Source organism: Sander vitreus, chromosome 17 (assembly GCF_031162955.1).
Source record: "Sander vitreus isolate 19-12246 chromosome 17, sanVit1, whole genome shotgun sequence".
Lineage (NCBI taxonomy): Eukaryota > Metazoa > Chordata > Actinopteri > Perciformes > Percidae > Sander > Sander vitreus.
Genome location: NC_135871.1, coordinates 31,621,470 through 31,639,645, shown reverse-complemented (window position 1 = coordinate 31,639,645; position 18,176 = coordinate 31,621,470). Strand labels below are relative to the sequence as shown.

The following is an 18,176-nucleotide window of genomic DNA, read 5'->3' as shown; positions in this document are numbered from 1 at the left end:
GGGATTGCTGTGGACGAAGTACACATGGAGATACACTGGTAAGAGCCAATGAGGTGTAACCATGTATCAGCTGATTTAAATATCTCACCTTACTGTATTGTGTCAACAGTTAACTTCAGTTAATATTGGATGAGGAGTTTTCTTTAGCGGGGTCCAAATGTTCCTAAAACCAGTTCCTTCCTGAGACTATTTAGCAGAGCCAGCGTCGCTGCGTCTGGAGCTCAGCGCCGCCCACGACGACTGTGATTGGTTTAAAGACATGACAACAACACCTTCATGAGCTCCACCGTTATCCAACATTAAAGTTATTAACACGTGAATGCATCAATCATTAGAATACAGTAATATTCTGTTACAACTTTAGCCTAAGTATACATTTGATGTTGTAATACTTTTACTTAAGTTTTGAACACATGACTTTACGGTGTGGTAATACTACTTTTACGTGAGTTAAAGATCTTCTTCTTCCACATCTGGACCATTTCAAAATAATACATATTATATTATTGTGTTATAGTTAAATTAAATAAGTGTATTTTTCTTACCACTCCTTTACGGACATGTAAAAAAATAAATAAAGATCAAATATTTGTTATATGCTTTTGTTTTGATTTTGTGTAATATTATTATTATGTAGTAATTATTATTTTGTCAAATAAATAAATACATTTTATTTATTTTGTATTTATTCTTAAATTAACCTCCATATTTATTTGATTATTACAGCTTTCCCCCTACATTTCTTTATGTATTCCTTTTTATATAGTATTTTATTTATTTACTTATAATAATGGCATCTATAGACCTCCATACACATACTCTTTGTACTGCGGAAAAAAGGCTGTGAAACACCATTTTATAGCCTAATATAAAATATAGTTAAACAGAACATTTACAAGTAATAAGACAAATACAACCCAAAATTGGGGTGACTTATATTGACCTTAAAATATTTTGTATGCTGGTTGTGGCCCTGCAGAGTGCAGACATACAGCCAAAACATAAAACACAAACAGCAGCTACAGTAGATCTAAAGTCTGTGTCCATTCAGCTTAAAAAACTCCGAGCAGCTTGGAATCGAAAGCCACCACAGAGAGGACTTGAAGAGTTTCTCCGCTGAGCCGTGAAATGAAAAGTAGCAGCTGATGTAGCAGCAGACCTGGCCGGGGTGGGGGAGGGGTTCAGCGGGCAGGCGGGCGGGCAGACACCGGAGGGAGGGAGGGACTACTTTCTGTCAACGCTGCAAACTGACTACCCACTACAACTTTACCGTCAGGGTGTATGTTTTATTTAGGCCTGTGCTTATGGATGTTGGCTTGAGGAATTCCCCCTCGGGTTTAAGTGTTGTATTAACAAGCAAAATGGAGTCTAGCTAACGGCCAGCGTGAACGCCGACATGAATAAATAGCTCTACAGCAGCGTCGAAAAGAATTGTAATGTCCCTCGAGCTGCTGCCTCTGTCCATGGTGCTACTACTCTCTGATTCACCCGTCAAAAATGTCGGCTTTTATCTTCACGTTACAAAAAAACACACACATAACCGCCATTTTATGTTTGAGTTGTGCTAATGTGTGCTTTAAAAACTGTGGCGAAGTTGTTTGCTGTCGAGTTAAGAATAAATTAAATCACCAACTGCCATCACTGCTCTTCATCAACTCTCAGATCACATACAGCCCCCCTCTTCTCCCCTTCTTCTTCTCATTGGTTCCCCGCGCTGTCTCTCAAGGTTTGCAACTCCTGATTGGCTCATTCTTCCCGCCCACACTCGTCGCTCGCGCACTGAACCAGCAGCTTGGACCAATAGCGGCGCGTCTTGTGTCCAAAGGGCGGGAGGAGGAGAAGGAGGAGGTTGGCGGGGGTCATACTGACAGACATGGGGGAGAAGAGGCTGGATTTCTGAGAACAAACTGCCACATTTGGCCTCTTTGTGTTTGAAGAGGCAAAAAAACTACAACTGGACAGATTTGGATGGAGGCTTAATGTGTATAGACATATTTTATATTCTCTAAACCCCCACATTCTCCTTGTCTGTCTCACTTAGTTGTGATGGTAGCTGTGGATGCTGCTGCTGCTGCCATGTTTGCTTTTAGATTAATAATATTGGATGTCTAACTACAGCCTTTCTTAGATGATTTACAACTATATTACTTCTGAAACTAGCTCAAGAATAGTCTGAACTTGGATAAGACGTTTGTAACATTTATGAAAATAGATAGGGTCAAAAAAAGAACACAAAAATGTGTATTTTGCACTATTTCATTACATTTTTATAAATTAAACCAATCAGTTAGTCGAGAAATTAATCAAAAATGGAAATGATTATTAGTTGCAGCCCTATCTAGCCAATTATTGCTTTAAATGTGAGGATTAGAAGTCAAATAATGCAAATCAATGTTTATATATAGACAGATAGATAGATAGATAGATAGATGCACTTTATTGATCCCAAATTGGGCAATGCTTGTATTAAATATACATATCAACACTAGAGGAGAGAAATATCAATAAAAAACACACTAATAATTCAAAGTAGCTCAAAAACATAAGCATACTCCATAAATATAACGTATAAATGTGGACCGATTGCAGTGAAAGTATACGTATAATGCACTGCAATTCGGAGGTAAATATTATAGAGTAACAGAAATTGAAAATACTTAAATAAACTACAAGTAACTAAAAAGTGTATTTAAATACAGCACTTGAAGTTACTGCATTTACAGGCGGTCTAAAGCGCTGTATGTGTATATGCAATATGTATTTATTTAGATTTTGTGTTGTGTCTTTGTGTACTTGTATTACAGAGTCAGTACAGGTGTTAAAACGTGAGTTTTAGGCCTATTGTTTGATATGTTTTGTCATGTTTCAATAGTTTTCTTATTTAAGTGTCAAGTTATTAATCAAATGCAGAATTACAGAAAGTCTTGGGTGTCAGGCTCCCTCCAACCAAACACACAAGTAAAAGAAAGAGAATCTAAGACATAAAATACTGCAAGTTATTCAAATATAACCTAAATAAAATAGGATTTTCATAAAATGTCATATAAATGTGTAGTAGACAGTCATGTATTGTATGTTTATTTATTGTCTTGTGAAGCACAACATCTGTTTTGTGAAGTGCCAAATAAATAAATGTAATATTTATTTATTGATGTATTATTATAAATACTCCTTGAAGTAGTTGTAGCTTCCTCCCGGCTCACTGCGCATGTCCCTAGTCTGCTCCATCCGGGAACTTCAGAATTACCATTGACAGCCGAAGCGCAACTTTTCCCCAGGCAAAGTGAAATCAAGCCGCGGACTCGGACAAAATATAGTCCCCGTTTTTCAACTTAAAATTACCGAAAGAAAAGCTAACCCGCTCCCCCGTCGGACCCCTCGACGTTCGGCCGTTAATCTGGACAGGACCCGTCCGGGGCCTGAGCTCTTTCTGCCGGGTTTGGAGCACTTTTGAAGACGGGCGGAAAGTGGGTGATGAGTCCTAGCCTGTAAAAAGAAGCGAGAACTTGCTTTTGCAGCCTGAGTAGTTCTTCTTTCAATTGTTATTGTCGCTTTAAAAAATCTTTTATTCACTTAAAACTTCGTCTCGGTCGCGTCGAAAGTGGGAGAAAAGTGCTTTTCTGGTCGGAACATGGAACTACAAGGCCTGCAAGAGGCGTTGAAAGTAGAAATCCAATGTCATCAGGTAAATGAAACATCGTGTTATTCTACCCTGTTATATGAGCAAGTGCAGAGAAGCAAGAGGAGGAGGAGGAAAATCTGAAGGGATGAGAGAGGTTAGCTAACACTCCGAGGGAATATCATGTCGGTTGTAATGTCGACACCAACGGCCACTTCCAACTGCCGTTAAGTGCACTTTTCACAGTACTTTTAAGCTAACTGTCATTTCGCTGTGCAACAAGAATTTGGAGTGATAATGCGGCGGTTGGTTGTGTGGCGATCAGGACGCGACCTGAATATTTATGAGGTGCAAGAGTCGCTGCTGTGGCTATCATCACCGCTTTGTTCCTCCCTTTAACATACTAAACTTGAGACACACTTTTGTAAATTTCGCTTCTCCATCTCCATCGTTTTTACAAAACTAGTTGCACAGATGAAGCAAGACCCACAGGTAAAAATAGCTATCTATATATATATATATATATATATATATATTTATCTATATATTTTCCTGGAAGCTTCTTCAAGCTACACGACAACCGGTGGAGAAACTTTATCAGCATAAATCTTTCGCTAGGTTAACATCACTAACGTTAGTTAGCGAGTCTACCAGCTTTACCTTCATCGTGACTTGGCTGAAAATTAAACGTTAAGTTGGGGTGTCAAAAAGAACTGTTTTTTGTTGTTTAAATTGTAGGATGGAGAGCTTAAGAGACAGCTACACGACAGGAGAATAACAGCCCTGAGCGATAAACAAGTAAGCTTTCTTTCTTTCTTTTCCTCTCCTCTTGGTACAACTAGCCACAAACAAACATGGTGGATTGTAAAAGTGAGCAGGCTTGTTTTATTGTGTTTAACCGCCGGGGCGGCTTCTTCATCCCCTCAACGTTCTTGTCTCGCGCACTCAAAGTTGTGTAAAAAATGTTAGCGTCCATTTTGAGCAGGTCGACATGTTTCTGGAGAGTAAAAAAAAGAGGCTCGTAAAGAAGCAGCTAGCTTAACTACCCGACTCGGACTTTTGTGTGGACACTATCGTTGAAGTTTTGTCGGTTGAACTAACCGTTAATATCATTGTGGGGTTGTTTTTTTAAACGTCTATTACACCGTTAAAACACCCCGGTTTTGTTACTTTATACTTAAAGTGGGGGTGCGTTTGATTCGCGCACCATTACGCTTTCACTTCTCTCCCCAGCCGTTTTTACTATATTTTATAGTCAGCTGACTGTGTCCTATATTAACTTTAAAGCTAAGTAGTTAGCCGGGTATCAGCCGGTCCGGATGGATGCTGAGTCCGACAGCAAGTGTTCAGCACCGCGGCCAGCTCCTCTCCGGCTCCTGCTTGCTTGTTTGCACCGCCCCGCCGGCCGGGCCCAGCCCTGACAGCAGCGCACACAACTTCCTAACATTAGCCATAAGAAGAATCTAAGCAATTTTTTTTTCATTTTTTATTTAACCACTTGTTATCTTGTGTTTTATTACATTGTTAGAGGCCTGTGCCCCCCCCACCCCCCCTCACAATCTTCACTTTTATCGATCCCTTTTCCTGCAGTTTCTGAGCACTTGATTTGTTGCAGTCATTAAACTTGCTTCATGTGAAAGTACACAGCAGCAGCAGCAGCAGCATCCAGTTGTTAATCCAGTTTGTTGTTATGATGCCCCCCCTTTGAATCCTGAATCTAAATCCTTGTTTGTGTTGTAGTGTGTGTATTTCCTTTCCTCTTCTTCTTTTTCTTCTTTCAGTTTTGGTAGTGGAAGCTTCCATTTTGAGAGAGAAAAGGGGGGTGGTTTCTCTCCCCCCCCCCCTCCTCTAACATGGAGAGGGGGAGAAAAAAAAAGTCTGCAGAGTTTCATGCAGGAGGAGGAGGAGGAGGAGGGGGGGATGGGCCCCATTCATGCCTAACATTACCATTTTGATTGCTTTGATGCTGTTTTTGGTTTGGAGGGGGGGAGGGGTGGCAGGGAAAAGAGAGACAGAAAGCCCAGTCAGCACTGCACGGCGGGGTTTTTTAATCACTACACACTTTTACTGAATGATTCTTTCTTTTTCAGCTGCAAAATGTGACCTTTTACTTTCCCCTCTGCACATATATGAACTGCTGCGTTCCCCTGAATTAGCCTCACATCCACACCGCTGAGATTTCATCAGGATGTTGGTTGAAACTAAGCCCGCTGTCAACATATGTGTCGCCCCGAAATAAACTCGCCCTGAACTTTAAGCTGCCAAGAGAGCAAGTTTTTAATCAGGAATAATTTAGATAACTGCACAAGTGTTTACGAGTGCGATGGAGAAAATGTCTCCTGGCTGAGACGAAGCCTGGAGGTCATTTCACGGTCACAGTTTGAGGCCTGAAGATGGAAGTTTTATTTCCTGTGACAGGAAGCTTCTGCTAACCAGCGGATAGATTTCAAGGGTTATTTAGTTTTTTTCTTTTCCACTTGGACCATTGTTTTCCATGCATTGGTGTCTAGGTGACTAATGTGAGGAAGAGTCTTTTTAATCGGTCCAGTATTGAGCGAGAACGCAGTAATCAGCACCTGTAAACCAGGCTGAAATGTAATCCTAAAGGCCACCGTCAGTTTTTGGCGCTGACAGACTCAGATTATTATTCTAAGTGTCTGACAACATTATGAAAGGATCCCTACAGAGATAGACCTTTTAGTTAAAGAGGAAGATCCTTTTAGTTTAACATGAAACAGCCCCGAAATCACCATCACCAAACTCCACCAGACTCCATGTAAATAATCAGGACTTTTAGCGTGTATAGAGCCAGCATATTTCCACCAGACTCCATGTAAATAATCAGGACTTTTAGCGTGTATAGAGCCAACATATTTCCACCAGACTCCATGTAAATAATCAGGACTTTTAACGTGTATAGAGCCAGCATATTTCCACCAGACTCCATGTAAATAATCAGGACTTTTAGCGTGTATAGAGCCAACATATCTCCACATGTAAATGGGTGAATTAAGGGTTTATTTCAACCAAACCAGAGTGGTGATTGTTGGAACAGTGGAAAGATGAACCAAGACGGCTTTTGATAGTTTTATTTAGTTTCTGTCCACTTTGAATGAAGTGTGTTTTACGATGATAAAAGTCCTGATTATTTACATGGAGTCTGGTGGAAATATGCTGGCTCTATACACGCTAAAAGTCCTGATTATTTACATGGAGTCTGGTGTAGTTTGGTGATGGTGATTTCGGGGCTGTTTCATGTTAAACTAAAAGGATCTTCCTCTTTAACTAAAAGGTCTATCTCTGTAGGGATCCTTTCATAATGTTGTCAGACACTTAGAATAATAATCTGAGTCTGTCAGCAGCAACAACAGAACTTTTAGTGGACGCTGACTGACGCACTAACTGTTCGCAATTGTTCGTTAATGTTACATTGCAGCTTGTTTCTTGCTTAATACTGGACCAATGTCAAAGATTGTTGTTCCCATCAGTCACTCAGACACAAAAACATGGAGAAAAATAGGGTCCAGGTTGAGAAATACCAAAGTATCTCTTTAATTTGGGAGTTGAGCTTTGCATATTGAGCACAGTCTTGTCTGTAGCGTCCATGTTGTGAATGAGAACAAGTTTTAATAACACTGGCTGTTTTTGCTCCCGAAAACAGCCAGTGTTTATCAGAGGAGGGGGAACAGGCGGCAGCTCTCTGGAGTTGATGGATGTAAATGCAAATCAGGAGTGATTAGAAAATAAAAATAACTGCAGAATAGATGGGGATGCATTCATGAATATGACTGCAGTTTAACTCTCCTCTTCATATATTCAGATTCAGTATAAAGGTCTCTCTCCACCGTTCCATCTACAATCGACTACCTTTTTCCTTGTTTTTTGGGCCCTTGAAGAGGAATGGATTCATTGATTCCTGCTCACGCCGCTCCACTTGCTGTCTGTTGCATCATGGCTTCAGTTTTTACTGACTTGTCAGGTACAGACGAGTTGTTTTGGTTCTGCTCCAGTTATCGTTTCGTAAAAGGGGGGTCGATATTTATTTCTCAGAGCGGGTTATCATCCATGAGAGTGTTTGCGGCTTCTGGAGAAAACTCTGAAGTGGATGTATCTCCTGATTACGGCCGAGTTAAAGTCCTATTTATTCCATTTCGGAAGGAAAAGGCATTTTCGGTCTGTATTTTTGACAGGGCAGCTGAAGACATGAAAGGGGGGAGAGACATGCAGCAAAGGGGCCGCAGGTCGGAGTCGAACCCGGGCCCGTTGCGTCGAGGAGTAACCCTCTATATATGGGCGCGCGCTCCACCAACTGAGCTATCCGGGCACCAGGCACCATCTGTAACCTTGGATACCCCTGTTTCTTCTTACACATTTACAGCGTTAACACTTCCTCAAGGTCTTAAAGTTTCACACTGTAGTAGGCATGGGCGGATCGACACTGCAGGTTTCATACTTCAATACTTAAAAGCTACTCGTTTTGGTTTCCGATCGATTAAAAAAAATACAAAAAAACGTGGGTAGCTGCATCACATCCAAATGTTTTCAGCGCTGTTGCGTCTGTAATCAGTCCAACAAAGTGCTGCTGCGAGGGACTAAACACTGAGAGATACATGAACATACTATGACGCGCTGGAGATTGTACTGCAATGATTTATTCCTCCACACGTAAAATACATCTAGTACTGCAGTTACCAAATGTAAAGTTACTTTGTGAGTTGAAATAAGTGCGTTAGTGCGGCGGTCAACAGGAAGTGTTCGCTCCCAGGCCCCCCCCCTCTCTGTCAAAGCCCCAAAAACCCAACAGGTGAAGCAAAGAAATATCTTATTACTTCTGCTCAAACCGCGATGAAAAGGCCCACCACCTACAATATAAGTACACAATATAATAATCAATAAATAATATCAATGAGACCATAAACAACATACAATATGTGGCTCCTACAAGCACTTTTGTATAATGTTTGTGCTGAAACAGTACTGAAGCTGGCCCGTTTCACATGACTGTGGAAACCTGTTACAGAACTTAATGCTCACTGCGGCCGCATGTCCGTCCCATTCCTCTGTCTCTGTGTTGGCGTTCTAACCTCCGGCTGATTTGTGAGGACTATGGTTAACTGCTCCTCAGATCTCTGCAGGGTAAATCCAGACAGCTAGCTAGACTATCTGTCCAATCTGAGGTTTCTGTTGCACGACTAAAACTACTTTTGAACGTCCACATGTTCCACCAAAACAAGCTCCTTCCTGAGACTATTTAGCAGAGGCACCGTGGCTCCGTCTGGAGCTTAGCCCCGCCCACGATGATTGTGATTGGTTTAAAGAAATGCCAATAAACCAGAGCAGGTTTTCCTGCCATCCAGGAATGCAGTGTGGACTAGACAGACCTTCCTCCGCAGAGCTGTGGAGGAGGGTCATTTAAAAACAACACCCTGAAAGTATTTTTGAGTTCCCTTTTAGAAATAAACGTACAATAAGATCAACTGTTGTACTTTCACAATCTTTTGAAAACACGTAATAAATAAAAGAAAAACAAACTTGAATTAGATAAAAGAGTTTACTTGCAAACAGTTATATTTTTTCTCGATGACATAGTTGTTGTGATCCTTAGGAGCTGAAGTCTCGATCTATATTTGATTAATTGCACAGCCCGAGAGTCTTCTTACAATCTTACAATGTAAGTAAATGTGTTTTTTTCCAGCTAATGACCACGGTGTGTTTCTGGATGGTTGGATATCCAGGACTGTGCTGCGTTTAAAGGTCATGACTAACGCCGTGTGTCCCATTTCCATACAGTTGACTGATGCTGTAAAGTACACACCCTGTACTAATATTGTCTCTGTTAGTATGCAAGAAATAAATGCATCCAAAGTACTCAGGGTTTTCCCTGCCGTTATAAGGTTCAGTCGCAGCTAGGGCTGGGTACTGAACTCTGTATTTTTTCGGGTACCGACCGAATGTCGTCGGTACTACCTAGGAACGATTCACGTTTAATCAAACGGTGCCAAATTTCGCTACCACACACATAGACACACGCACGCACACACACACACACACACACACATAGACACACGCACACACACACACACACACACACACACACACACACACACACACACACACACACACACACACACACACACACACACACACACACACACACACACACACACACACATAAACACACACACACACATAGACACACACACACATAGACACACGCACACACACACACACATAGACACACGCACACACACACACACACATAGACACACACATAGACACACACACACATAGACACACGCACGCACGCACACACACACACACACACACACACACACACACACAAACACGCACACACACACACACACACACACACACACACACACACACACACACACACACACACACATAGACACACGCACAGACACACAGACACACACACACACACACACACATAGACACACAAACACACACGCGCACAAACACACACGCACAAACACACACGCGCACACACACACAGACACACACACACACGCACACACACACACGCACACACACACACACACACATAGACACACAGGGAGACCTTTGGCGACTCTGATGCCAACATTTCTCCTCCTGATTGGGTCTTATTGGTACACAACATCTCCTTCTCTGAGACTTAAAGCTACTAACATTACCATGGCAACTACCAGCAGTGGGCGGAGTCTCCACGCTGCCTCCTGTTTATGTCCAGTATACCAGGATGTTGATGAGATATGAGGTTTGGGCGTGTTACTTTAAACAGAGATTAGTTCTTCTACTGGAGTTAAAAACACACCGAGATCACTTTGGGCTCAAAACTCACACGCTTATCAATCAGATTAGGAAGGCGAGGCGTTCCCTCTGCTGCAGAGAATACCTTCATTACAGTTGAGTCTAGGGCTGAGTATCGCCGAGCATTTCTCCAATCTGTTGATTAAGTTTACCTCATCTGAACACAAACTGTGCACTTGTTTTAGAGGATTTACTAGTTTGAGCTGCTGCTAGTAGTTCTGAGCTGCTGCGTTGGTATTATTCCACTTGTCCAGCTGTGAGCAGCTGCTCTGTTTCCTTCTGTGTGTTGCATTGTGGGGGGAAAAAGTCAGCACATTTACATGTTCATGCACGCAGGAAAACCAGGTTACTCTGAGAAATCAGTGCAAATGTGCTGTATTAAAATCTGTGTATATTAGGCCTGCACGATTCAGGGGAAAAATATGAATCACTATTTTTTTTTAGCTTAGAACTGAAATCACGATTCTCTGCCACAATGCTTTTCTCAGGAAGTGTGATGTTTATTGCACACATGAACCATGACAAAACAAAACTAATTGGCAGTACCAAACAGATTTTTTTTGGCACCTAGAGGACATTGAGCATCACCACGAGCCTGTAAACACAGAGGCTTCACTGGATAAAGAATATAAAGTACATACTGGCCATTTAAGTACAGTAAGCTACCAGAAATAGTGACGTATAACACACTGAGCTAAATATGGCCCTGATACAGGCTCTATCTGAACTCCTTGAACATTTCTTTACATAATTAAAACACGTCAATGTCAATGTTGAATGCTTTCAATAAATGAATTGAAGGAGAACAGCGGTGAATCGAGATCGTGATTTTATAATGATTTATCGTGCAGGCCTAGTGTATACCAGCAGTCATTTAGGTTTCTACCCCTGACCTTATTTTGAAAACATGTCTGACTGATTGCAAGGGTTTTAGTAATACAGTCATGTATTCATGCTTCCTGCTTTGTGTCTGGATGTTACAAATATTCCTATAATCAGCTGTGGATTTAAAGAGCCTACTTTGATGCATTTCGTGTGCAGAGATGTCTCCGTTTACCCCGACTTTGTGCAGTCTTTGTCATGCTCACGCATGTAAAAAGACGATTTAGAAACCCGGTTACTCGTAAACTAGAAATCATGTCACTCAGGGAGAAATCAGGTTTCTCTAATCCTCTACCGTGACAGCTGCAGAAACCAGGTTTTTAACATTAATCTGGTAACTGAAATGCATGTAAACAGACAACAAAACACCCTCACTCAGAAATGAATTAAGTTTATTATCCACGCTGGCATTTTTAAGTATACTTCTGTTTCATTTTCGGGTGTGAATGCTTTCAGTTACCAGATAAATGTTAAAAAAGACAACCCCAGTGCAGTCATAAACCAGTGATTCCCAAACAGGGTTCTTCTGCTGTTGCTAGTGGTACGTGGACAATAGAAATTAGGATTTGATTGAAACAATATATCAGCTGTAACAAAAGAACACAGGGAAGTTAAACAGTAGCTACAATAAAGACTACATACATTGTAGAAATAAGTAGCTAAAACTGCTGATTAAACAGTTCAAATAGTTAGGTAAAAGTAATGTATAAATGGTAGGAATACGTATTTAAAGGTACAGCATAAACAGCCCAAACAGCTGTCTAGGAGAATGACATTAACCGCCGACCATACACCACTACAGAATGGCAAACACACTATATCGTGAACTATTTCTGTGATGGGGAACGGTTTCAAACACAGCTTTAGTTTCACATTATGTATGTATATATATGTCGTGTTTCTGCTCGTCACACACCCGCTTGTCGTGTCACCTGTCAGACTGCCCGCGCCCCCCCTACCTGCCCGCTAGCCTCTCGTTGAAAATGAATTACGTGGCAAATGACAATCGCTCCCTGTGCCGCAAGAGTTTAAGGGTCCTATTTTAACGATCTAAGCTCACGGCGTGAACACCTGGCGCAGGTGCGTTTAGGGCGTGTCCAAATCCACTTTTGCTAGTTTTGAAGGCGGAAAAAAGGGTCCGTGCGCCGGGCGCATGGTTCTAAAGGGTTGTTCTTAGTGTTTTTGTGCTTTGCTAAATGTTAACTCCAGCTTGTTATATGCTGCATTAGTGAAACACTGAAACTGAAACAGGAAGCTGTTCCTATTTAAATCTGCACACATTTAGTCCCTTTGCGACCGGAGGGATTTTTGCTAACTCATAAGACAAACATCACGCATTCAACCAGCTGATTGTTAATGCTAGTTCAACTTACCCGTCGTTTCGTTTGCCTGTTGCGCTCTGCTCTTCTGTCTTCTTCCATCATATTAATTAGGATCATATTACGCTGCAGCTTTCGTCTTCTGGGTTTCTCTGTTAAGTACTCCAGCCTAGTCTTTAAACGCCAGACCTATCATCAGACCTGCAGCAAACTAGCAGCTAAGAAGCAAAAACCTTAGCTTTCTGCTTCTTATCACGGTCCAGGTTGCTTTTAATATTATTAACTACATCATGAGAAGTTAGTGTTATTTACTGCTGGGAAGAAGCAGACTTATAGATATTAAATCATGTCCTATGTTGTCTTAAAAAAGCTCAAATAAAGTGTAGACTGTAACCGTGAACCTTGCAGACATCCTGCTATTTGTTCTCTAACTGCTCTGCAGGTGACATTAAAGCTTCCGTGACTTGTACAGACGCAGTTAAAAGCCATTTAAAGACAACACTGTGTCTTTTTTTCCTCTGCACTAATTTCCTTTTTGCATGTACATTAGTCAGCGAGGGTCAGCGGTGCTAAAGCAGCACTGTGTAGTACATCAGCTCTGCTCAGTAATTGGACATTTGAACGGCTGGAGAAGCTGTTGGTCGTCTCTCTAACCCCCCCAGTCCATCCACACATCCATCCAGCTGTGCCGGGGCATAGATCTCTGGGAGTGGTAGTCACATTGGTCCACGTACAGACAGAGGACATCAATCTCAGCTGTGCTCTTCCTACTATGACAAGTCAACATGTCTGCTGTGAAAAAGGTCCATTGTCAAAAAAATAAACAACGTGGATGGTTCCGTACAACCATTACTCTTTACAAGTTAAATAACTAATCAGTTTACTATTTTCATTGAATTTGGGTGTTTTATTCAATTATATAGCATCTAAAAAAGAACTGATACAAGAATGTTGAAAAAAGTAACCAAAATATTGGAACAGCTTTAAAAATGTGGGAAGAAAACAGAAAAAAAAATCAACAAAAACATCGAAAAACGTGACAAAAACGTCTGGAAAGCTTCCAAGACACTGGGAACAGTGACAAAAATGTAAAAAATGAGCATGATATGAGATGTTTTTTTAGGACTTCATTTTGACGTTTTAGTCCCGATGTTTTCTTTACTTTTTGACACTTTTTGAACCCTGTTTTCTGATTGGTCCAACACGCGTCTTGTCTGTTTCCCAGACTTTAATCTTGTGGTTTCCAGACAGGTTCAGACCCTCCACAGCGTAGTGAGACAGATGTAGGTGTGTGTGTGTGTGTGTGTGTGTGTGCGTGCGTGTGTGTGTGTGTGTGTGTGTGTGTGTGTGTGTGTGTGTGTTCAGGCCAACTAAAGGACACCCACACATCAGGACCACTGGTTCCGTCTCAGAGGACTATAAATCTGCCCTCTTTTGTCCTCGTGCTCTTGAGGCTGCAGCAAATCGCCCCCTTTTTTTTCTTGTTTTCAGACTCTTTATTTTAATTATTACTAGAAGGCACGCTCAGATTTAATTAAGAGCAACATAGCAGGAAACCCTGCGATGACTCTTCCCGCGGGAGGGCGGTGTGTCTGTCTACCAGCTTTACATTTCACTCTGTTCCCACATGCCTTCACATCTGAGGCTTCCTCTTCAAACAGCAGCTTGTTTTTGAGGTTAAAAAGGTCGTTCCTGCTTCAACGGAGGCTAAGAATGTGCCAGGATCCATTCGTTTTTTTGAGCCATTTTTTTTTAAATTTTTGCTTCAATGCAATTGTGATTGTTTCCTGGAGTTAGGAACCTGCAGTAGCTTTAAAGGAACAGTCTGACATTTTTAGAGATGTGAAGATTGATTGACTCTTCTCACCCAGGTCACAAACACTTTCAGTTCCTCTCTTAAACTCTCTTACTCTTTTAAAGTGCTCATATTCTGCTCATTTTCAGGTTCATAACTGTATTTAGAGGTTGTACCAGAATAGGTTTACATGGTTTAATTATCAAAAAACACCATATTTGAGTTGTACTGCTCATTGCTGCAGCTCCTCTTTTCACCCTGTGTTCAGGTCTCTGTTTTAGCTACAGAGTGAGACCTCTCACTGCTGGAACATCTTTGTTGGCAGTCGCACATGCTCAGTAGCTAGGTAAGGACTACACGCTCAGTAGCTAGGTAAGGACTACACGCTCAGTAGCTAGGTAAGGACTACATGTTCAGTAGCTAGGTAAGGACTACATGCTCAGTAGCTAGGTAAGGACTACACGCTCAGTAGCTAGGTAAGGACTACATGCTCAGTAGCTAGGTAAGGACTACATGTTCAGTAGCTAGGTAAGGACTACATGCTCAGTAGCTAGGTAAGGACTACATGTTCAGTAGCTAGGTAAGGACTACATGCTCAGTAACTAGGTAAGGACTACACGCTCAGTAGCTAGGTAAGGACTACATGAGCTAGCTAGCTGTTTCTCCAACTTCAGTAGTACAAGGCAGGATTAGCTGGGAGACTTCTTCTAAACGAGGGAACACTTCCACCTTTGTGTGGAATACCTGCAGAACAGGGACATGGAAGTAGTTCTTTTGGAGATTAGGGTGAACTAGTGTGTGTTGTAGCAGTGTTTTGCCATTGAGAACGAGCTAGCATGCTAACGGTTAGCCCCCTAGCCCCCTCGTCTCAGCTAGTGACGTAGAAAAGCCGTGCAGATGTTGACCAGCTGACCCGGAGACTGAAGGCAGGACACATTCAGAAACCGTATCTCACTCAGAACAGCATGGAGGGTTGTTTTCAAAGTTTGTATGTGTGAGGAAGCACCAGAGACACAATGATGTGAGAGTACGTCGTGAGTAATTGTATGAATGTATACTAGTATGCACTAGAAGCATCTGGCCCATTATGTGTATGTGAGGGTATGGTTTGTGGAAGGGTAAGGTGTGTGCGTATGAATGTATACTTCTAGGCACCAGAAGGAGTAGCACTTCAATTTCATTGTGACAATGTTTTACAATGTTTAACGACAAATAAATGATTCTGATTCTGCTTTTTATCACTTCCTGTTTGTTGTCCAGATGCTCTCTGCATTGTTTTTTATGTTATGTTATGGCGCTGTGCAAAACTCTTAGGTGCTGCCCCTAAGCCGTGCAGTATATCCTTTGGCATCGTGATACAACCTAGAAATAAAGAAGAGAGAGATTCAGACATCTTAACCTCCTAAACATATTTCATTTTGACCAATTGTTTGAAATCTATGTCACGATTGAACGTAGATATCTCGTTATAAAGCTGGTAAAACCCCAGCCTTCCTCCTGGATCTGTCTGACGGCTTCTTATTACCGAACAGCAAACAGTGATTACCAGAGACTCCCCGAAAAGTGCTGATGTAGCTTTGCTGGCAAGGCGGAGGGAGCAGCAAGGCTGCGATGAATTAACCCGTGTTGACTGCTGCGCTGCTGTTTCTCCCTCTGAAACACTCTGTTGTTGTGTGAAGAGAGATGACAGTATGTAATGTAAAGAAGGAGCAGCAATAAATCTGCTTTCTCTTTCTCTGAGGAACGTCATAACTCACTTTCTGCAGGAAACACTAATATCGGGACATAACTCAGCCATTTATCAAGGGCCTACCTAACCCCAATATTACATTTATTACTTTAGATTTGCATGAAATTTCTATTTATTGTTATTTTTGACATAGTTCAATCTGTTGTTTCCCCATCTGTTATCACTCTACACTCTACACAAACTGGCGCTGTTCCTTTAAATATTTAAGCTGCATCCTCTTTTTTATGGGTCACAGTTAAATCCAAATAAAAATAGAAGGTGAGTCTTGTGTTTTGAACGTACTACGATGATTTAAGAGTGTCTGTTTTTCTTGAAATGGCTCGGCAAATCTCATCTTCAGACTTATGACCTGTGTCAAAATTAGACATTCTTTTGTCTCTTATTATGACGTTTTCGGCACTTTCTTTCCATTACCACCAGTATATACACAACTAACACCAACTTATTACCACTAGTTTTACACTTCTTCTTGGAAGTCATGGTCAATGAACCTCATTTATATGAAATTATCTAATTATTGTGTTAGAAAAAAGCTGAAATAATGAATCAGTTTGACTAATATTTAAGATCAGAGGAACGTATGTTGATGGCTTATAACAGATATGTCATAGTTTAGTCAGGATGATGCTATAAAATGAGCTAAAACACCCTAAATCAGTGATCTGAGCTTTCATTTCAGTTTCTTCCTCTCCAAAAAAACCCAGCTAAAACTCTAGAAATTAAAAATCTTTACCTTTTATCACATCACCTGAAAACGACACAACGCTAATCCTTCATCCGGTTCAAATATATAGAGTTAAAAACATGAAAAATGTGACTTAAAACTGGAAGAAGGGCGCCCGGATAGCTCAGTTGGTAGAGCGGGCGCCCCTATATAGAGGTTTACTCCTCAACGCAGCGGGCCCGTGTTGGACTCCGACCTGCGGCCCTTTACTGCATGTCATTCCCCTCTCTCTCCTCTTTCATGTCTTCAGCTGTCCTGTCAAAATAAAGGCTGAAAATGCCCAAAAGATAAACTTAAAACTGGAAGAAAGGTCAGTTCCTGAGAATTGTTAATCTGAGTTGTTATTCTCGTCCAATTTACTGTTGTTTATAAAGCTGAGAACATGACACTACGGCCCCTATTTTTCACCCGGCGCAAAGCCCGACTCATAGCCCGACGCAAAGCCCGACTCATAGCCCGACTCATAGCCCGACTCATAGCCCGACTCAAAGCCCGACTCATAGCCCGACTCATAGCCCGACGCAAAGCCCGACTCATAGCCCGACTCATAGCCCGACTCATAGCCCGACGCAGCCCGACTCATAGCCCGACTTAAAGCCCATCATGCCCGACCCAAAGCCCGACGCAAAGCCCGACTCAAAGCCCGACTCAAAGCCCGACTCAAAGCCCGACTCAAAGCCCGACTCAAAGCCCGACTCAAAGCCCGACGCAAAGCCCGACTCATAGCCCGACGCAAAGCTCGACTCATAGCCCGACTCATAGCCCGACTCATAGCCCGACGCAAAGCCCGACTCAAAGCCCGACGCAAAGCCCGACTCAAAGCCCGACTCATAGCCCGACTCAAAGCCCGACGCAAAGCCCGACTCAAAGCCCGACTCATAGCCCGACTCATAGCCCGACGCAAAGCCCGACTCAAAGCCCGACTCAAAGCCCGACGCAAAGCCCGACTCATAGCCCGACGTCAAAGCTCCGACTCATAGCCCGACTCATAGCCCGACTCATAGCCCGACTCAGCCCTGACTCATAGCCCGACGTCAAAGCCCGACTCATAGCCCGACGCAAAGCCCGACGTCATAGCTCCGACTCATAGCCCGACGCAAAGCCCGACGCAAAGCCCGACTCATAGCCTGACGCAAAGCTCGACTCATAGCCTGACGCAAAGCTCGACTCATAGCCCGACGCAAAGCCCGACTCATAGCCCGACTCAAAGCCCATCGGCAAAGCCCAACGTTAAGCCCGACGCAAAGCCCGACGCAAAGGCGGACTCATAGCCC

At 42.3% G+C, this 18,176-nt stretch overlaps 1 protein-coding gene across 1 annotated transcript in view; it reads left to right on the top strand.

The window, feature by feature from the left end:
- The first annotated feature begins 3,278 nt into the window (after positions 1–3,278).
- Positions 3,279–18,176, top strand: part of phf21b (PHD finger protein 21B) — a 114,688-nt gene continuing 99,790 nt past the window's right edge. Inside the window, exons 1-2 of the mRNA XM_078273468.1 lie at positions 3,279–3,685; positions 4,358–4,417. Of these exons, the coding sequence (XP_078129594.1) occupies positions 3,632–3,685; positions 4,358–4,417 (114 nt within the window). The 5' untranslated portion in view covers positions 3,279–3,631. The remainder of the gene's footprint in view (positions 3,686–4,357; positions 4,418–18,176) is intronic.